Source organism: Mustela lutreola, chromosome 4 (genome assembly GCF_030435805.1).
Source record: "Mustela lutreola isolate mMusLut2 chromosome 4, mMusLut2.pri, whole genome shotgun sequence".
Classification (NCBI taxonomy): domain Eukaryota; kingdom Metazoa; phylum Chordata; class Mammalia; order Carnivora; family Mustelidae; genus Mustela; species Mustela lutreola.
In genome coordinates, this window is record NC_081293.1 from 13223984 (window position 1) to 13246210 (window position 22227).

At 36.6% G+C, this 22227-nt stretch overlaps 1 protein-coding gene across 1 annotated transcript in view; it reads left to right on the forward strand.

Moving 5' to 3' along the window:
* PDZD8 (PDZ domain containing 8) overlaps positions 1-22227 on the forward strand; it is a 75554-nt gene that overhangs the window by 8735 nt on the left and 44592 nt on the right. Inside the window, exon 2 of the mRNA XM_059173065.1 lies at positions 16082-16207. Coding sequence (XP_059029048.1) covers positions 16082-16207 — 126 coding nt within the window. The remainder of the gene's footprint in view (positions 1-16081; positions 16208-22227) is intronic.

Sequence of the window (22227 nt, forward strand, 5' to 3'; positions counted from 1 at the left end):
ATAATGATACCATAAACATCTTCTACCCTTATCTTTGTAGATAATCAGTTTTTTCTTCTGATTGTTTCTTCAGGTTGTTTTTTGTTTTTTGTTTGCTGTATTTTTTGCAAATGCACAAATAGTGTTTAGGAACATAAAAAAATTGAAAATGTGCTCCTCTCTCTTTTAATTCCATCCCGCAATATATCCAGTGTTAAGTTTGACGTATACACATAACTCTGCTCAGATACGTATTCAGGCCTCTTGCATGCTGAGGAGGTTCCTCTCTTTTCCTCTCCCATCTTCTATCCCTCTTTCCTTAACAATACAGTGAGGGAGCATTATAATAAATGGGACCCTGCAGATTGGTTTGTAAGAGTATGACATGGATATCCCTCCTGGCAGTTTGTATAGGCCCATCCCATTCGCCATTTTATTTCACTCCTGGTCATGTCTCCAGCTTTGACCTTATCTTCTATAACTCTTCCTTTTACTTAGTCTATTCTGGCCTCCTGGCTGTTCTCACCCTCCACGCATGCACCCATCACAAGGGTTTTCCTGGTTTTTCTTTAGAAATGTTTTCCCCACAGATAGCCAGAGAGCTCACACCATCATTTTTCATGTCCCTGCTGAAATATCATCTTTTGACTATTCTATATGAGAAAGCACATTCCCCTTTAAATGCCAGAATTTTTTTGTTTATTAACTTTTTATTGACATATATATGTGGGTGTTTGTGTGCATGTGTGTGTCTGTGTGTGTCTGTCTATGCAGATAGAAACTATCCTAATCCTAAGTGTATCCTTGGTAAATTTTCACAAAGTGAACTCAGCTATGTAACTTAAGTACTGGAATTTTGAATTCATTCTAAAGAGCTCTGAATTCTTTGAAATTCTTTGAATTTCATAAACAGATACATGTAACATATTTAACCTTTTTTTTTTTAAAGGGTAGAAGGTCTTTATTATAAACACATTATAAGTTATAAAATGTTATGTTATAAATAATGTTATGTTACAATGTTGTAAAAACATTATAAGTTAGGTTGCTGATATGTAACCCAATTCTGATTATAAAATCAATATTGATGAGGAGTACCTCCTCCCTTTACACACACACACACACACACACACACACACACACACAGATTATGCTGATTGTAAGTGTCCAGCAATTCACAGTGCTGAGTTAAGGTCTGTTGGGCACCTTAGGGGCACCAGCTCTCCTTTCATTTCCACAAAAACAAAACACGAATGTGTTTGCAGTTTTCTCTGACACTCCAGAAGCTGTGGCTTTTAATTTCACACTCTTAGGAAAGGTCGGTGTAAACTATAGATGATCCTTTCCTTGGACTGATATAGAGTAATAGTAAAACTAATTTTCATTAATCTGGTACATAATTATCAATTTTCATGAAACCAGCAGAATGGTTAGTACAGGTATTTTTTTCTTCTCTAATCAAAACATTGGGTATTTATGCCCATGAATTCTTCATGTATTGTTGGGAGAATGGAGGTGACGATATGGTGGGTGGAGTACTGAGATGTCTGTGCTTTGGTTTGCATAGCTTTGAGAAAAGAGCTAGAAATGTCCCTCTGCCCAGCGTAATTAGTCCTTATTGGTATGTACTTAAAAACCAGAAGACTAGGGGTTCGTCAGTTGAGTGGCTCAGCTGGTTAAGCATCTACTCTTGATCCCAGCTCTTGATCTCAGGATCGTGAGTCCAAGCCCCTCACTGTGCTCTACACTCGGCCTGGAGCCTACTTAACAAAGAGACAAACAAGAATACTGTGATTAGCCCAATAAAAATGTTTTGTTTGGGCTTTTTCCTTTGTATTAAGTATTTGTGTGCATACAGATATTTAAATAGGTATTTATGACCTCAGTATGTTTAGAAATGGTGTTTCCTATAGGATCAACTCCCATATTGTACCTGTATAATCTGCAATTATAAGTAACTATTGTTTTTTGCTGTAAAATCTTAAATAATAATAATGAGAACATATTTCTATTTAGTAGCTGGCTACAGAAATCTGTATTTTAAAAAATAACTGTGTTCTGTTCTTAAATACAGCCTATTTCATGCAGACATCAACATCTACTAAATAGTGCACCTGGTATTTGTGTTGTGTGCTTACTGTCTTTTCCACATATATACTTTCATATATACTCAGTTATACCCCTACTCATTACTAAGGATGATCGTGGTTGCTGACTACACAGTCTTGCTACATTAGTTATTTGGTCAAGCAAGTAAATAATTCAAAGCTTTTAGTTCTGTGAAACTTGCTGTGGCTAAAGTAAGAGCCATCTGTCATAACTAATTTCAATGTATGATAATCATTTTTATAATGCACTGAAAACCTCATTTTGTTCTTATCATAAGTATAATATTCTGTAAGATTTAGGGCAGGTGATGTTATTTTAATATTTGGAAAGATCATTAGTTCTCAGTTAAAGTTTTTTTTTTTTTTTTTTTTTTTTTTTAAAGATTTTATTTATTTACTTGAGAGAGACAGTGAGAGAGACAGTGAGAGAGAGCATGAACGAGGAGAAGGTCAGAGAGAGAAGCAGACTCCCCATGGAGCTGGGAGTCTGACGTGGGACTCGATCCCGGGGCTCCGGGATCATGACCTGAGCCGAAGGCAGTCATCCAACCAACTGAGCCACCCAGGTGTCCTCAGTTAAAGTTTTTAACTTTGGGTTTTAAACAGGACTAAAGTTTGACATGGAAAAAATTTAAACGTTTGTAGCAAACCACATGTCCTTATATTTACTAATTCTGAAGTGGTAGATAGCACAGATTTTATGTAGTCCAGGCATGTTGAAATTAATCAAATTTAAGGAGAAAATTCCTGACAGTCTCAGTCTGTGATAAAGCCCATGAATACAATTAATCTAAGTTATAGGCCATTTTTTTTTTTTAGTAATTGTTTATTTGAAATATCTGGGTAAATTATTCAAAATGTTTGGATTTTTTTTTTAGTGCTATAGACTTAGGATTTGGACTTGTTATTTCGAAAATCATGCCAGCCAACAAGCATTTATTAGGCCAGGCTTTCTGGTAATAATTGTTGGAGCCTTGGGGATACTTTGTGCAGTTAAGGTTTCTTTCGAAAGTAACTCAGCCTCTTGTCCTGCAACAACAGTATTAGATGGCTGGGAATTTCTCTTTTACTTCTAGAATTACTATTGATTTGTTGATTTAGTGTATTTTTAGGCAAGTCATGCAACTTGTTATTTTTAAGACTGAATGAAAATAAAAAGTTTTAAAAATTCGTAGAAAAGAGAATTATGTAATTTTGAGGTGGCATTATTCACTTACCTTATTTGTTTAGAGGTCTCATGTAGAGAGTCTCTCAAATGTGCAACTACAGTAGTAAGTAAAAATTTAGTAAGTTCCAACTTTAGTAAGAGAACCAGAGATACAGATAATACTAAAACCATTTATGTTTCAGGATATGGTGTGCTACTTTTATTTGGATAGAGAAAAAATTAGGAAAAGCTGGACATTTATATAGCCTTAAAGAATTAACTTTTCTCCTGATTTCTCTTGTTTAGATTTTATGCTGTTCCTTCATGTCTCTAATGGAGTTTTGTCTATTTGATACATCTAACTGGCTTAAGATCAGACATCTGTATTACGTAGGTCATTGGTTATGTCTTTACCGTAGTTGGGAAGTGATAATTTTTGCTTTAAGATGTTTTCTCTTTATGCATCCACTAAGACTTAAGAAGAGACTCAGTTTACTTCATAAGTAAACTTTGTCCAGCGCACTATATACTGTAAAGAGAATTAGTGCTAAGAGGGAAGAAATAAAACAAATATAAATAAAACAAATAAAATTCCTTTGATATTTTTTCTTTTAATCTAGTACTGAGAAACAATGTACTTAAAGTAAGATAGAGGGTTAGAACTTAGAGTTTAAGAATTGCCATGATAGCTGTTAACCTTCTAACTTAAGTGGTTTTCAGAGTGTGGCTTGGGGACCACTTTGGATCTCCAAGACCCTTGCGGAACGGGTCTACTATGTCAAAACCATTCTCATAATAATTCAGAAAAAGTGCTATTTGCCTTTTTTAGCCTTATTCTTTCACAAGTGTACAGTGGGGTTTTCCAGGAGTTACATAATGTGTGATGATTTTATCACCCTGACAGCAAATGAAATGTGAGCTTGTGTATTCTTCTGTTTAAAATAATGTTATTTGGGGGGGCACCTTGGTGCCAGAGGGAGAGAGACAAGCAGACTCCCTGCTGAGCAGGAAGCTGTCAGTGGGATGTGGCTTGATCCCAGGAAGAGGATTATGACCTGAGCCTGGAAAGAAAGTTGCTTAACCAACTGAGCCACCCAGGCACCCCTAAAAGTGTTTATTTTTAATTTCTACTGTGGTAAATGCATGTATAAACCATATAAACAGTCGACCTTTATATTCCTTAATGTTTTAAAATGTGTAGGGGTCCTGTGAGCAAAATACAAAAAACTGCTGCTTTAATGTTATTTATTTTTACCATATGGGAAGGAGATATCCCTCTTATATCACTCTCTGAGTCAGCTTTAATGAACATTACATACATACATTATTTTCAATTGATTTATAGTATTTACATCTTGGTGTTATAAGGAACACAGGTTTGAGTGGATCTGTTGCAGTTATGATTATGAAAGCCACTTGAACTTCCTCATCCTTTGTTTCTTCATATGTAAATAAGACTTACAGTGTTACACATTGTTATGAGTCATGAGAATCAAGGATGTATATAAAAGTATTTTATCATTCACAGACATGCTAGAAATCAATAAAGTAGCAATTTTTGTATTCTTTTATTCAAAGGTATGGTTTTGGGGGAGCTGGTAGAGAGGAGTAGGAGTTTGGACTTGAGGACGGTTCTAATGGTTCTGCCTTTTCTCCCCCTGCTTTGTGAAAGCTGAGAATTTCACTTTTATTGATCATAGGCTATGGTAAGGGACCCTCATGTGTGAGTTGCGATGAGCATAAAAAGACAGGAGATTTATCATATATGTTCAGGAGAATTACTTTGGTTGCTGAGTGGTTCATCTCATTTGACACTGTATCTCTCCCATGCATCGGATATCAGTTACCATTGAACTCAAAGGTGAGTTCTATTATGAGGGACCTGTGGCCTCTGTTACCACTCTTTTATTCAGTGTATATAGTGTATATCTAAAACCACATCAGAAAATTGTGAGGCATTTTAGATCTTGATTCTTCTGTGCAGAATTAGGAGTTTGGATAAAAGTGAATATTTCGTATTAAGTAGAGTGTAGGTGGATGATTGGGAAGAAATTTTTATAACTGTGTTTGTTGTCCTTATTCTTATTAGTTTCATAATTATTCATGGGTACTTTTTTCTCCTTACAAGTACAGGAATTAAAATCACTTTCCCAAGTATAGACTCTGTCAGCATGGTACACATCTAGGAATTCCATAAATAGAACAATTCTCCATAGGTTTCCATAAGTCAGTGTCTTTTACTATATTCAGCTTTAATATATGCTTCAGTTATAAAGCTTAATGATGGAGAGGCAGAAGAGTAATGCCTGAGGTAGGGAGTCATGCTGGCTGTTACTAGTTTCCCTGCACTTGCAAGTTGATATTCTCAGAAAGAACACAATTTTTAAAAAATCAACTGGTGTAATGACTGAAATCATGGCCATATGGAATCTAATCTCCAAGGAAGGCCAACAGCTATGACCTTGAACATCATACTTGGTGAATGCAGACTCCTGAAATGGTTGTTTTTGGAAGGGAAGGAGTTGTTTCTGTGGTATGTCTCTAGGAGACCAACCTTAAAATAGATAAATAGAAAGTTTGGTAGGAAATATTTCTGGAGCACCTCCCTGTGCCTAATGCTTTATGTGAATCTTGTCTAATCCTTACAGTAACCTTATAATATAGGTAGTAATTATTATCTTACTTTTAAAGATGAAGAAACTGAGGCTCTCAAAGTTGAAGTAGCTTGCCCAAGGTCATAAAGCTAGCAGATGTAAGAAACAAAATTCAAAACCCAGCACTGACTCTAAAACTTGTGTGCTCAACAGTGCCTTAAACTGCCTTGTCAAAAAGAAGCTGAGGAGTAAGGGATGCTGATTGCTTTTTATTCTTTAATGTAATTTTTATAACAGCTCTGCCAGCTGGTTGTAGTTTTTCCTATGAGGAAACTGAGGCTTAAAGTCAGAGTATGCCCATGGTTATGTTGCTAAGACAAGGCGGAAAGGATTCCAAGCCAAACTGTTCAAGCTCTAGAGTCTGCTCTTACCCCACTATTCTCCAATAGCTGTCATGTATGTTTCTTTTCTTCCAGCAGCTAACAATTTAGTTGGGAGGAAAGGTTGGCGTGAGGGAGAGCTAAAGAGAAATAGGTGAACAGGGTGATTAGCACATAGGGCTTTTAGAACACAGGTGAGGAAGCGATACCAGGTGGAGGGGACAGTTTATAAAGAAGAGGTGACTTTGAAGTAGAATTTGAATGGTGGAAGAAGCTTACCATGGGGGGACTAGTTATGGGATCACAATGGTTAGGAGGCAAACAGTCTCTCAGGAGAAACAATATGGCAGTACTAGCCTTGGTAAACATGGAGGAATTTGGTGCATGAATTTGTAATGTAGTATCAATCGAATTAAGTAAAATTAAAAATTTGCAATATAGTTTCATGGTTTACCGATACAGAAAATTAAGAGTATTTTGAACCACTCATACTTTGTTTTCTCTCTAGCTTGTATGTAGTTTTGTGTTTGTATGCCGTACTTTGTATAATGATGTGTGCCAGAAAAGTTATAGTGAATTGAGGTTTTGTAATGATACTTATATGCAGCAGGGGAATTCATTATTTAAAGAATATTATGAAGAATAATGAATGAAACATTTTGAAAATGATCACCCCTGCTTTATCTAGTTTAGGTATTTTGTTTAGGAGAATTTGAAGCACATTTAGATTATTTAGTTCCTAATTTGAGAGAGACAAGACTGTTGGACTGAAAGGTAAAAACCACACAGAGTTCCCAATTGCCTCTTGAGAGCTGATTGCTCTGCTCTCTTCCTCAGGCAGGATGTAGTGTTGTTTGTATACCTGAGCATGAAATAAGACTCTAGTCTGAATGCCTGACTTTGGTCTCTCTATTCTCAAGTAAGCACATATGTGGAAAGAGATGAGATGACATTGGAGCTGACCAGCTAAAGGGTAGTTTGTTTATCTTTGGACACAGGGGGATGGGATAGAAGTATAGTGTTGGTGGGAGAAATAGCAAAGGAACTGGAATCAGGACATTGTATGTTTATCTTTAGGGATCCAGTGAGGCAAAGGGGAAGCCAGTTTGATAAGACTTGGAAGAAAACCAGAATTTGTGTGTCTGTTACATGACAGGAACTCCACTAGGTGTTTCACATGTGTGAATTCTCTAAGTCTTGTAATAGTCCTATGAGGTAGTTTTTTATTTAAAAAAAAAAAAAAAAAAAAAAACAGCAGGCTTTTGTTTGGGATTTTAAAAATACTCTTTTTAAGAAGAAGAAACCTAATTTGGGAAATCACAATCTTCTAATAACCAGTGAAAATCTGAGCCAGGCCAGGGGGGCAACACGAACCAACAGTGGAAGAGACATCTTAGCAATTCCATAGAGGGGAATGGACGTGGAACTGATAGTTGTAAGAAGGGAAAGAGTAGAGTGTAACTGCAGGTTCCCCAGTGTCTATGAAATCCACAGTGCCAGTAAGAAAACAGAAGGGAGCAAGTTTGAAGAAAAGGTGCCTAATTTACTTTTAGGCATCAATATGTAGAACTTGGAGAACCAGTGAGAGCAAATGACGTTGCTAAAAAAAAAAAAAAAAAAATTTAAAAAGTATAGAAGAGAAGGGAGACAGGAGGAGAGAACTGAAGTTGTTTTAATGTGCAGAAAAAAAGCCCTTTTAATTCTTCCATTATGGAAAATTTCAAACTTACTCAGAAATTAAGGGAATAGTTCAGTAAACCCCCGTAATCCATAGCAGTCATTAATTTATGGCCACTTTTGACCATCTCTATGTCCCCACACTCCCCTCCCCTGATTATTTTGAAACAAATCTCTAAGAGTTGGGATTCTGTGATTCTGACTTTTGTGTTGTTTTCATAACACCCTCCTTGACAAGGTCTTGTCCAGCTTCGGTCTGAGTATTTCTAGAGATAGAAAGTATGCAGTGCAGTGAAATGCTGTGCCTTTTTTTTTTTTTTTTTTTTTTTTTTACTTGCTCTAATTGTTAGTAAATTTTTCCTTTTATTGAGCTGAAAACGAGCAGATTTATTATTTTGGCAAAGACACACAAGCCCATGCTGAAGTCAAGAGTAGATTTAGACCTCAGACTATTTTTATATTGGGTTTGTAGTAAACCCTCTTTCTCTAAAGATCACAGTGTTTGCAAACAGTTTTACTTCTGCCATGTGATGGAGATGTCACCAGCTGGCGTTCAGGGTGCTTCTAGAGCATTCTTGAAAAAACATCTTAGAGAAAAAAAGTGTTTTAGACATTAAAAAAGATTCAGATCCGCAGAAGAAGGCTTGGCTTCTCTTGTAGGTGTAAAATTTAAATACTGCATATTTTTAAAATGTTACCAAAGTAATGTACATTTTTAAATTAAACATGGTATTTCTTTTAAACTTCTATAGAAATACAACTAACCCCTTAAAATGTGCACTAATTATAAAATTCAGTTCAGTGCATTTTTACAAAGTGAACAGAAGATACAAAGTGAACAGAAGAGCATTCAGAACAAGCAAATAGAATATTACCAGTCACTACCCTCCCTGTTGTGCCTAAAAGTAACTGCTATCTTTACATCTACCACCATTGCTTTAGGGTTGGTTTTATTTTTCTGTTTTTGAACTTTATATAAATTGAGCCATACTGTATGCACTCATTGTTTTTCTAGATTCTTTACGTAGTGCAGCAGTATATTTGTGAAATAAATCCATGTCATTGTGTATGGTGGTAGTTCGTTGTATTTGCTGTGGAGTCTTCCACTGTGTACCTTAGTTTATCCCTTGGTTTATCCCTTCTGGTTTTGAGGAACCGTTGGATAGTGCTGTTATGATTATTGTTATACATTTGTGGGCATTTCTACTGGCTATATCTAGGAGTAGGTTTGCTGGGTCACAGGTTATGTATCTCTTCAGGTTTAGCAAATATTATCACAGAGTTTTCAGAGTAGTTCTGATAGTCTACACTAGCAGTTTCACATCTTCTCCAGCACTTGTTTTTTTTTTTTTTTTTTTCATTTTAGTTAATGTACATAATTTAAAAATCGAATAAAAAAGGACTTAAACTGAAAGTCAGCAGTCACTTCCCGAAACCCCCTACTTTCCCCACTTAAGTCATACTCTTCAGAAGCAACCATTTGTAACTGTTTCTGTTTTTTTTTTTTTAAGATTTTATTTATTTATTTGACAGACAGAGATCATAATTAGGCAGAGAGGCAGGCAGAGAGAGAGAGAGAGAAAGGGAAGCAGGTTCCCCGCTGAGCAGAGAGCCCAATGTGGGGGCTCCATCCTAGGACCCTGGGATCACGACCTGAGCCGAAGGCAGAGGCTGAGCCACCTAGGCACCCCACTGTTTCTGTTTTTAACAGCTTTTAAGAGGCTCTGATTAAGAACACAGATTTGGGAGCTTGACTGCTTAGATTCTTACTTAAGCTACACTGCTTACTAACTGTATAACCTTGAGCAAGCTGCTTAACTTCTGCATCTCCATTTCCTCATCTACAAAATGGGAATTATGGTATTCATCTCATAGACTTATAATAATTAATAAATGTCATGCTTTTTATACAGTAAGGACTTGGTAAAGTTAGCTTTGCTAATTAATTATGGTTTGTTGCTCGACAGTGTTGTATTGCGGTTCTTGATTTAACAATTTCAGACATTGTCTGTTGATTAACTTCTTTCCGAGGTAGGTAAGGATTTAGCTAGGTGAAACCCTCTCTTACCTTCCCTCTACCTTCTCCTAATCCAGGTTTGTTTGTTTGTTTGTTTGTTTTTTAATGAATTTTATTTATTTATTTATTTGACAAGAGAGAGCACAGGTAGGGGAAGCATCAGGGAGAGGGAGAAACAGGCTCCTTGTTGAGTGGGGAACCCGATGCAGGGCTCAATCCCGGGACCTAGAATCATGACCTGGGCTGAAGACAGACATTTAACTGACTGAGCCACCCAGGCACCCCTCTTAAGCTAGTTATATCATTGTTTTCAATACATAAATTGAACTACATGCTTATTTCTATGTAACTGATGACATTTATGTTCTGTTCAGAGTTGTCTTCCTTGACCAGTCTGTGTGTTTACATTGTTACTCTGTATAATTTTTTCTTTATTGCAGAGCTACCTAATATGCAGGTTTATGTTTCCTTGTCTATATTCTAATTTAAAAATCTTTGTGCCATTCAAAGCAGTATGTCCCTAAAACTAAGTTTGGATTCTTTATTTTTTACCTAATTGCCTTAGCCAAATTTTCAAGATTTAAATGAAAAAATTAACCTCCCCTCTCATTCCTTCTGCCTCTCTTGTCCATTCCCCTTATTTCCTAGAGATCTTCTTGGAGCCTTCTTCAGCTGTTCCAGACCAGACTAATCTCATGGCTTGGCACATACCTGTCTTCGAAGTGTAGGATGTCCTTGCTTTCTGGACTTGGATACACTGTTTTCTGGATAATTTTCTTCTTTCTTGCTTTATGCCCTCATTTTGCTGGCATTTATTTTCATGCAACTTTGTAATAAAGGATGCAGTCTCCAGCAGTCTCTTTTCTTCTGAACTTGTTTCCTTATCTGTGTGACATGAAGAAACAGTTTGCAGCTGTGCTTCACCATGTTGCTTTATGGATCAAGAACAATAATATATGTGAGACTATGAGTGTCCTTGCTGGGTACCTTCAGGCCAGGTTTAGTGCATTATTCCTGCAGAAAACTGGGTGGCAGTCAAACCAATCTCAGGAACTATAGACCAGGCTCAGGAGTTACATTGGAGTTCTGTTGTGGACTGAATTGTGTCCCCCAAAATTCCTGTGTTGAAGCCCTAACCCTCAGTGTAATGGTGTTTGAGGTAGGGCCTTTCATGAGGTAATTAAGGTTAAGTGAGGTCATAGGTTGGAGCCTTAATTCAGTGGGACCAGTGTCCTTATAAGAAGAGGAAGAAACATCGGGAGTGTGTGTACAGAGAGTAAAAGCCACGAGAGGACACAGCAAGAAGGTGCCTGTCTGCAAACGGAGGAGACTTTACCAGAAACCATATCTCTTGGTACCTTAACCCGGTACCTTGGACTTTCCACCTCCAGAACTATGAGAAAATAAATTTCTATTTTTTAAGCCACACAGTTTGTGATACTCTGTTTCAGCAGACCTAGCAGACTAATATAAGTTCCAGTTTTGGCTTCAGTGTATAGTATTTGTGAGACCTCTAAGACCTAGTTAGACCTTAGAATGCCCAGTTTTGGGGTGGTTGTAAGGATTAAGTGAGCAAATAAGTGGCTTTTAGTCAAAATGTGATCTGGTAACTGTTTAATAAATCTTTGTTTTTCGTAAGCCTTAAAAGGGGCTATAAGTTATTTTATCCTTTTTTTCTTATTTAATCAGATAATTCTAACCAAATATTTATATACCAAAGCTACAAAAAGAAATTCTTTCTAGGTAAACTGGGTTGGGACTTTTCTTTACAGTTTTATTCAGGTATAATTCATATTCCATAAAATTCACCTATTGAAAGCTTACAATTCAATGATTTTTAGTATATTCACAGATATTCACCTCAAAAATAAAACCCCCTCTCCTTCAGCTATTCTCTTTCTAACCTTCATATCACTCCAACCGTGAGTACTCATGTACTTTCTGTCTCTATAGATTCTCTATTCTGGATTTTCATATGAATGGAATCATATAATTTGTGGCTTTAGGGCTTACTGGCAGCCTCTATTATTTCTTTTACTATTTGTTCTGCTCCCCTCCCTCTCCTCCTCTCCCCTCTCCTTCCGTCTCTTTGGCATTCCCATTATGTGTGTGTTGGTGTACTTAATGATCTCCCACATTTCTCTAAGGGTTAGTTCATTTTTCTTTATACTTCTTTCTCTTTGTTCTTTGGCTTGCATAACCTCTGTAGCTCTGTCTTCAAATTCACTAGGTCTTTTCTTCTGCCAGCTCATATTTATGGTTGAGAGCCCTTTTGGTAAATTTATTTCAGTTGTTAGTTTTCAGCTCTGGAATTCCCACTTTCTTTTTTTTTAATATACATAATTCCTATATTTTTATTGATATTCTCTATTTGATATGACATTGGCATAACACCTCCCTTTACCTCTTTAATCATGGTATTAAAATTTTTTGTGAACATATTTGTGATGGCTATTTTGAATCTTTTTCTGTTAAATCCAACACCTGGTCATTTTCACTGGCAGTTTGTTTTGCCTGTTTTCTGCTTTATGGGTCAGAAAGAAATCTGCTTTCCTGATTGTTTGCATTTTTCACAATTTTTGTTGGAAATTAAATATTTTAGATAATATTATAGCAACTTTGAGCACTGGTTCCCCCTCAGGCTTTATTATTTATTTGTTTTTTAGTGCTTGCCTGGGTTATTTTAGTGAAGTCTACCCTACACCCCCATTGTACCTATTGTTTTCACCAGTACCCTAGGGCATATATTGTTCTGCTATCTAATCCAGTCAAATTATGGCTTCTTTGAAGGAATAATTTCTGAGGTCTGAATTTGATACTTGTTCTGATCCCTGGAGACATCGCCCAGCTGTCTTATTTCCTGTAAACTAGGCAGCCTTTATTATAGGCTATATCTTCATTAAATCCATGAATCTCCTCCAGTTGCCTGACATCATAACCTCCATTGTTCTTAAGAGCACGCTTAGGTTTAGGTTTAGTTCCTTCGGAAAGAGATCAGGAGCTTTTTTATGTTTTACAGTGTGCCTTTCCGTTTCCAGCCCCCTTAGCAAATATTTTGAGCCAGGGCTCTGGAGATGGGGGTGGGAACAGTGGCAAGCTTCTCTGTGACACCCCCACTCTAGAAACAGGTGTGAGGTGGGGGGTGCAGCAGCCTCTCTTGACATAGACCCATTGCATCATGAGCCAGAGCAAAATGATCAGGGCGCTGTGCCCAAGGTGAAACCTCCTTTCCACAGATGGGGGCAGGGTCAAGGAAGGGAGCTCCCATCCCTTGACTAGACCTACCTGGAATTCAGCCTCAGTACTAGGTAGCAGAAGGCCGAATGAGAAACACTGCTGAACTTGCTCTTAGGAGGTCTTAGGAAGGCACTGTGACTCCCTTCGGCTGGGAGCTGGGGGTGAGACCGCTCACTGGCTGCAGTAGTTTACAGAGAATCTCTTCCTTGCTGAGCTCGTTGGAGGGAGCGATCTTGGTGTAGGCACCAAATTCTTACCAAATTTTTGTAGAGTTTCTTGAATTAAAGTTCCTTCCTTTGCTGTTTACCCTTAGGGACATTTCAGAAGCGTTACGTGTTTTCTTTCTGGTTTTGTTTTTATTTTAATAATTTCCACCAGTTTTATTGAAGAGGGGGTCTGTGGAGCTCTCTCATTTCAGAAGTTGATCTTTCTGGGTTGGATTTCTAAGGCTTCTGCAGGAGGAAGTACAAGTAGCTTGTTCAGGGAACCTGAATGAGAAACAGTGACATTTTTAAGTTAATAGGTTAACAGGAGGAAAGGTTTATAAATTCTGAGGAAGGATAATGTGGTAGGATAGGGAGGTAAAAGGAAGGGGTAGCCTGCCTTATTGTTTAGATTGCTCTATGGTTTGGGGATCTTAAAGCCTTGGACTTAAAAGTTTTGAAAAGCAAAGTATCCTTAGAGAATGTGAATATGTGGATTTTATTTAGTAGCTTGGTGAACAAATAGCTTTATCTTAGTGTGTTATTATTAAATGGAATTTAGTTTTGTGATTTTAGTGTACTTTTGTGCATAAACACTTTTAGCAAACGCTGCTAGAGGCATTAATAAATCAAGTTAGACTTAATTCCATGGAACCTTGAAGTCACACACCTGTGGGAAATGTTTTTATTGAATTTTAAGTTTATATATAACAAGAAAAGTTGATTCATAGAGCAGCTATGATTTAGCAGGATTGTTATATTCAAAGTTGGTTGTATATAGTATAGTGATCTTTGTAATGTTTTATGAGTGACATTGATGTAGGAGCCATAAGACGTGTGTGTTACAAGCACTCAATTACAGTAATGTAGTAATAATGGATTTAGTTCCTAATTTTTTTCCTTTTAAAAATCCGGTGCCAGGTTGAATCAAATTACTTCAAATGCAAATTCAGGAATTGAGAAGGACTTTCTGCCTTCCCGCTAATTCAGAGGCAGGATAAAAGTGCTGAACATTTGTTTATATACCTACTTATCTTTCCCTAAAGTTTTTCCTTTGATCCTGTTGATTAGGAAACTGTAAACAGTATTTCTCCCCGCTATCAATGTCTTTCAGTATAAACTATAGTAAGCTAGTAATATATTCTAAATGTTTATTTCATTTTTAGTGTTGGATTTTTATAAATCAGCTCAACACATACTTGAGTCCTGATTGTGTGCATGAGGGTTACAAACAGTGTAAGTCACATTTGAGATTTCAAGGCATAAATGCACAGCAATTTAAATGACTGCAAAATAAAGAAGAGTGAAAGCAGTGTGTGCTCTGACCTAAAGCCGATTATAGAAAGCATTTAGGATTTGGCTAGGCTTTGAGAAGTAGGGAAAACATTCAGTTAGTTCAAAAGGCCTGAAAGCAGGAATGTGCATAATATCTTCAGGGTACATGAGGTGACTATACTTTCTAGATAGGAAGGTTTTTTTTTTTTTCTTTTTAAGATTTTATTTATTTATTTGAGAAAGAGATCACAAGTAGGCAGAGAAGCAGGCAGGGAGAGGGGCAGGGGAAGCAGGCTCCCTTTTGAGAGAGAGACCCATGCAGGGCTTGATCCCAGGACCCTGAGACCTTGACCCAAGCCTAAGGCAGAGGCTTAACCTACTGAGCCACCCAGGCGCCCCAGAAGGTTTCATAAGGAAAAATGCCATTAGAAAGATTAATCGTGGTGGACCTTGAATATGAAACCAAAAACTTTGATGGTCTCTTACTCTGTGTGGTTGGTGAGAAGCCATTGAAGCTGCCGTGTCTGGTGACCGTGTGTAAGGTAAATTGAAAATTGTAGGCTCCCCACCCCTGAGCCCAATTTTCTCTTCGTTTTCCTTGTCCTTTGCTGTAATGAAGGAGTATGGATTATATTTCAAATTAAAGTTTTTAAAGCCTATACTTCATAACTCAACAGAAGTGTCTCCATGAAACTCAGAGTATTAAAGAAGCAGCACATATAGGCCTGAATTATTCATAGGTAACTGAAGTGTTTAGGCTTTGATGGAGTCAGACTAGCTTGAATTTTGGTTTTGCCACCCACTGTGTAACATTGAACAAATCCTTTAACTTAGGGAACTCACTATTCTCGTCTGGAAAGGGAAGCTAATTCTGTCATCCTCCCAGGTTTGTGAGCATTACATGAGAGAAAGCTTGGGAAGCTCTTAGCACACTGCCTGGCAAGTAGTAGACAATTCTGACGAATACCTTTGCCACCATTAGTTGTTATTAATCATTATCATGTACAAATTACTGTGAATTATATTGTTTCCAGGAACACGGTATTCTGAATTTTGATCTTACACTGTACAAACACTCTTTCCTTCTGGACCAGAAAGAATCACTGTTCTGTCCCACCCAAGTTTCAGGGCCTAATGGTGGTCTTTTGATTTTCTTTTTGTTTTTTATAAGTGTCGTGCCTTGTCAGTGAAGGGATGCCAAAAAAAAAAAAAAAAAAAAGAAAAGAAAGAAAGAAAACAAAACAACAACAACAACTAAAAAAAAAACTACAGGAGGGCTGGGTGCCATAGAGGAGATACCATCCACTGCCAGTTGTAGGGGAACAGGTATGATAGGCTTTGGATTTTTAAAGCTCATGCAGTATTAGGTTTTTGTTTTATGTTTCAGGTAGGTTTTGTTACTACTACTCTTTAAACTGTGGTGTTCATTGTCCAAAAATTTAGACTTATCTTTACTTTCCTCAGGTTTAAGCCGTTTTTTCCATTCCAAACTTCGCCAGGATTTGAAGAAGATGAAGAAGAGCAAATCCATATACAACAATGGGCACTTACTGAAGGCCGCCTTAAAGTTACATTGTTAGAATGTAGCAGGTATGTTCTTTGTTTCCTCATTGCTACATTATGGAGGAAAAGTGCAGTGAAAATATATTTAAGCATGTTTGTGTTTATTTATTACATATGATCTATAAATCTTTAATCATAAATTTTATAAAACTTGTCCTTTCCAGAACAAGTATAAAATATAAACCATATTTTAGAAAGCATTCTAATGGAGAGGATCGTTTGTTCCTCAGTAATTTCTAAACTTGTTAGATGCTTTATGCTCTTTTGGCATATTTCTAATTTACTAACCATTGGTGAGCTGTTTATAGTATAATATTTTTGAGACTTGTATGTGATAATTGGAAATACCAATTAGAAATATTTAGAGACCTCTGTGATTCTTAAAATTTTAGAGCTGAAAGGGATCTCAGAAATAATCTTGCCCAGCCTCCTTATTTTACTTTGCCTGCCCTGTAGTCTAAACTGTGTTCATTATCTTGCTTAAACTACTTACTGCGCTAACCTTCTTACTTTTCTAATACTGGTTAACAATATAATCACCAGAACTAACTTTTTAAAATGCAGACCTTCTTGTCACTTTCCTGTTTACTTTCATGGCTTCCCTGTTACTAAAATATAGACCCAAATCCTTGCTGTGGCCTGCATGCAACTCTTGCCCCTGGATTCTTGGTCCTCTCGATCCCTCACTCATAGTGCCTCAGCCACATGAGCTTTCCAAAAGGAAGATGTTGGCAAACTTTCTTTCTCAAGGATCAGAGATAGTAAATATTTTAGGCTTTATGATTCACACAGTCTCTGTTGCTCAGCCATATAATATAAAAGCAGTCATAGACAGTACATGGTATAGCTGTGTACCCATAAAACTGTACATAGGAATTTCATAATTTTTGTGTGTCATAAAATATTCTTTTAATTTTTTTCAATCATTTTAAAAATGTAAAAATCTTTGGTAGTTCATAGGCTATGCAAGAACAAGCAGGGGGCTGGATGTGGCCCATGGAGCAGAGTTCACTATTCCCTGCCTTAGATATTTTACCATACCAAGCTTCTTGTCTTGACTCCCCACTGTTTTCCAGGCTGAAGGCCCTACCCCATTTTGTGCTTCTTGAAACCAGACTTCCTTGAGCCACTTCAGTAGCTGCCTCTCTAATGCGTCTCCTGATTATTTCAAGTATACTGTCCTTGTGCTACATTTCTATGACTCTTGCTTGTACCACTTATTTGGTTCTTATCACTTCTATTTTTATTTCCAGCCCATAATAAAAACAAGTGCCTGGGTACACAGTTATATGTTGTACCTAATATATTTGTGTCCTTGCTAATAGGTTAATTTTAAGCATACTAATAGTGTGCTAAAGATTTTTTTGTTTTGTCTTGTAGTGATTCAGTATTGTACATCCTCGTGTCAGAAAGACTGAAAAGGAATTCTTTTAGCAAAGAAAGATTAAATATGCTGTAGATTCTGTAAAAGGGACTGTAGTATACAGTAAAATAACATATATAGTAAAAACACAGCTCTACACAAGTCTGAATTTGAATTGGCTAAAGCTAATATGGTATGTAAGCATGAGTATTAAATATCTAATTATAATTAGGGTTTGTCATATTAACATTGGGAAGGACATTTTTCAAGTGATCTGTGTCTAAGGAAATTTTGACCAGATCTTTCTTTTTTTCTTTCAGTTAATTTTCTTGTAGATTCACATTTCTTGTAGACTCACAATCATACCATTGGATTATCTTTTCCAAAATAGTCATAGCAACTTTTAAACATTGAAAGGGCAATTTTGGACAAAATTTCTTAACTCTCCTGTATCTACCTAGTCATCTACCCTTTCCCAAACCTTCAAAGATAGCCTTGAAGGAGATTTATTATTCATTTATTCAGCATACATTTGTTTACTATGATGTAGATGATGTGTAATAAAGAGGTAATATGCTAGGAATTTTTATTTATTTCTATTTAATTTTTAAAGATTTTATTCATTTGGGAGAGAGAGAGAGCACAAGCAGGGGGAGAAGCAGAGGGAGGAGAAACAGACTCCTTGCTAAGGTGGAAGCCTGACATGGGACTCGATCCCAGGACCCAGAGATCATGACCTGAGCTGAAGGCAGACACTTAACCATCTGAACCACCCAGGTGACCCCCCAACTCTTTTTTTTTTTTTTTTTTTTTTTTTTAGATTTTATTTATTCATTTGAGAGTGTGCTAGGGATTTTTAAAAACTAGTTCTTTTGCTTTAATGTTGCTGGTGAGGTTATAGATTGATTATATGTCTGTTGGTTGTGGCTATTTAACTATAGCTATTGTTGTCTCTTTTGTTCACCATTCTTTTGCTTTATCTGAGATACTGCTTGCTTTAAAGCTTTGCTATCAGCCTTGAGCCAAAGAGCTCATGAAGGCACTGAGCAAGTGTAGTCAGGCATTATTTAGGTCGTGTTGGATTGAGATAGCTGGTACAAAGAAAAGCATTACAGTGTGTGTTTGTATCTTACTTTGTTTTAATGAAGAACTGTGTGATGAATCTCTGAAAGAACACATGAGAAACCAGTAAAAATTCTTACAGGGTATAAGAGAGGGAACTGGATTGATGATGGACGGGGGGTGAAGGTGAGAGTCAGACTTTTCACTATAAACTTTTATCTTGTTTGATTTTTGTTACTGTATCACTGGTCAAAAGATTAGTAAGTAAAGACCACTATTTCTAGGGATTTGATACAGAAAGCATGGACAATAGTTCTTAAGTCTCTCACATTTCTCAAAGTTGAAGGGGAAAGCAGGGACAATAGTCTGTTCCTAAGTTCCTTTTGTAAACTTGGGTTATATTGCCATCACCTTCCCCCAGGTGACAGCTTAATCTTGGGAGGAAGCAGACTAGTTTTCCAGTCACTATCCTTATAAACCCAGTCAGGTAAAGTTACCTAGTATTGTGGTGCTTTGTTATTTTCACACAATTTAAGGATTACTTAAAATTGCTTATGAAGGAAAGAATAAATTGCTGTTTTCTACTCATCTCTGCCCTTTTTGTCTTCGAATTGAATTCTAAACATTCTTTTCATATTCTTCTCATTAAAATCTTACTTATAGAAGCGCCTGGGTGGCTCATTCAGTTGGGCATCTGCCTTTAGCTCAGGTCATGATCCCAGGGTCCTGGAATCAAGCCCCACACTGGGCTCCCTGCTCCGTGGGGAGCCTGCTTCTCCCTCTCCCTCTGCCTGCCACTCCCCCTGTGCTCTCTTTCTCTGTCAAATAAATCAGTAAAGTCTTTTAAAAAATAAACAAATAAAAGAACGGGTTGACTTACCACACCTTAAAAAAAAATCTTATTTACATTGTTTTTCTTCTAAATGTTTTTCTTAATATAAAAAGTAGAACTCTCAGGTCAGATAGAGTCCAAATTTGTATTATTTAAACTAAAAAGGACATGTTATTATAATCTAAGCATTTATATTTAAGTAATTTTTCCTGCTCCTGAATGTACTCTGATCTTGTGTGATATATTGTAAACTCTAAAGCAGAAAAAAAGTGACACTGTAAGGAAAGTGGAAGAAAAAATAAGTGCCCTCTTTTCAAAGGGAGGACAAAAAAAAAAATGCTTATTATTTCAATTTTGGAAACTTAAAGGTTTAAGACTCTTGAGATATTTGTTACCATGATTACTTCATTTAGTGATACGAAAAGGTTTGAGGCAAATAGAAGATAATTATTGAATGATCAAATTTTTAAGAGAACATAAACGTTTTTTTATAGATTATTTATGGGCTGCCTGGGTGGCTTAGTGGGTTAAGCCTCTGCCTTCGGCTCAGGTCATGATCTCAGGTCCTGAGATCAAGCCCCGCATCAGGCTGTGTTCAGCAGGGAGCCTGTTTTCCCCTCTCTCCACCGGCTGCTCTCCACCAGCTGCTCTATCTACTTGTGATCTCTCTCTCTCTGTCAAATAAATAAATAAATAAAATAAAGATTTATTTATATTTTAGAGAAGGGAGAGCATGTGCTGAGAGGAGGGACAGCGGGAGAGAATCTTCAGGCAGACTCCCAGCAGAGTACAGAGCTCAGTCTTGGGGTTCAGTTCCATGACCCATGAGATCGTGACCTGACGTTCAACCCACTGAGCCACCTAGGCCCCCAAGAACATAAATATTTAAAGCTAAAAAATTTCTGTGGACCATATGTATGTGGATAAATTTATTTTGAATTAGCATGCTGTCATGAGAAAAGTTTCCTGGGTTTTTAGCATTTAGACATACATATTCACATTCTCTAGGTGAAAAGAGACCTACATGTTCAAGTTATTATAACAGCATATGTGTCATTTAGCATTGTTAATAGTTTTAGGTTAACATTCTTAGAAATGCTTGTTTCTTAGTCATGTAGAACTTGTCCTTGAATTGGTAAAAATAATGGAAATTTAGTAATTTTTTCCCAAATCCATAAAATAAAACATCAAACTCATTATCCCCAGACAACCATAGTTCTCTGTGAGGATTTCTTTTTCTTTCTTAAGCTTTTTAATTTGGAGTAATGACTGTGTTTGAGGACTTTTTTTTTTTAACTTTATTTTAGTATAGTTTCATACTTAGAGTCTGCCTGAAGATTTTTATCAAACTTACCTGTTGTAAGGCTTTAAAATGCATTTTGCCAATGAGGAATCAAATCAGAAGTATCCAAGAAAATACTGAAGTTATGGAAATAATGAAGTGGAAATAATACTGGCATTTGAGTTAGAAAGTGCTGTGTTCATATCCTAGTCATGTGCTCTTACTTCTGTATGTCTTTAGACAAGTTGTGCCTCTCTAGAATAGGCAAGGATGCTTGCTGCCTTGTTGGTAATTGTGATCAGAGATAGGTACATAACTCCTCAGTGCTTGCTGCATACCAAGCCTTCGATAGGGTCGCCTCTTTTTTTTTTTTTTTTTTAAGATTTTTATTTATTTATTACTTTGAGAACCATTGCACAAGCTACAGGGTGGATAGGAACAGAGGGAGAGGGACAGGCAGACTCTGCTGAGCGAGGAGTGCAATGCAGGGCTTGATTCCACAACCCTGAGGTCATAACCTGAGCTGAAATCAAGAATGACATGCTCATCTGACCAGGCCACCCAGGAGCCCCAGTAGTCTCTATTATTATGCCTTAATATAATCATAGTATTTATCAAGAAGAAAACAAATCTTTAAACAAAAGTATATTTTTCTTTGCATATTTGGTTGTGAGAACTGGAAATTTTTTTTTAAGATTTTATTTATTTGAGAGAAAGCACAAGTTGGCAGAGGGAGAGGGAGAAGCAGACTCCCTGCTGAGCTGGGATCCTGATGCAGGACTTGATCCCAGAACCCTGAGATCATGACACAAGCTGAAAGTAGACACTTAACTGATGGACCCACCCAGGTGCCCCCTGGAATTTGAATTTTATTACTTTAGAAGGGTCTCACATGTAAAGGGAAGTTATTTTCTGATTATCTAAAATACAGTTTTGAGTTTCCCAGTTACAATCTTGGCAGCAATAACAGAAATTTCCTTATAAAAATTGGTTTTAACAGTTTGTTAAATTTTTTTTTAAAAAGTCATTCTGGATTTTTTTGCATGAACTAAAACTGATTTTTTTAACCATAGATGAACTCAGTTGCTGTATTCATAGCACTGCTATTAGAAGACTAAATTATTTCACATTTGTGCTATAATCACATTTTTAGATTATTTTTAGATTTACAGTTTATCTCATAAATTATATTCCATCTTAGAAGATTTGAGTATTTTGCAGAGAAAATATATGCCCATGTACAGTTAAATAGAAGATAAATTACATAAAAAATAACCATATAGAGAAGAAAAGATCAATTTTCTGGCAGCAAAGGAAACTTGATGGGTTACTTAGCTCTTATTTTCTGGTATACTGTACATATTCTCCAGGGGAAAAGAAATTCTGGCACCAAATTCTAGATGGGATTTGTCATATACATCTTTATGTTAAAAGACATTGATGTAATAGATACATTTTCTTTTTTTTTTTTTGTTTATTTTATCAACCAGTTACATATTAAACAAACT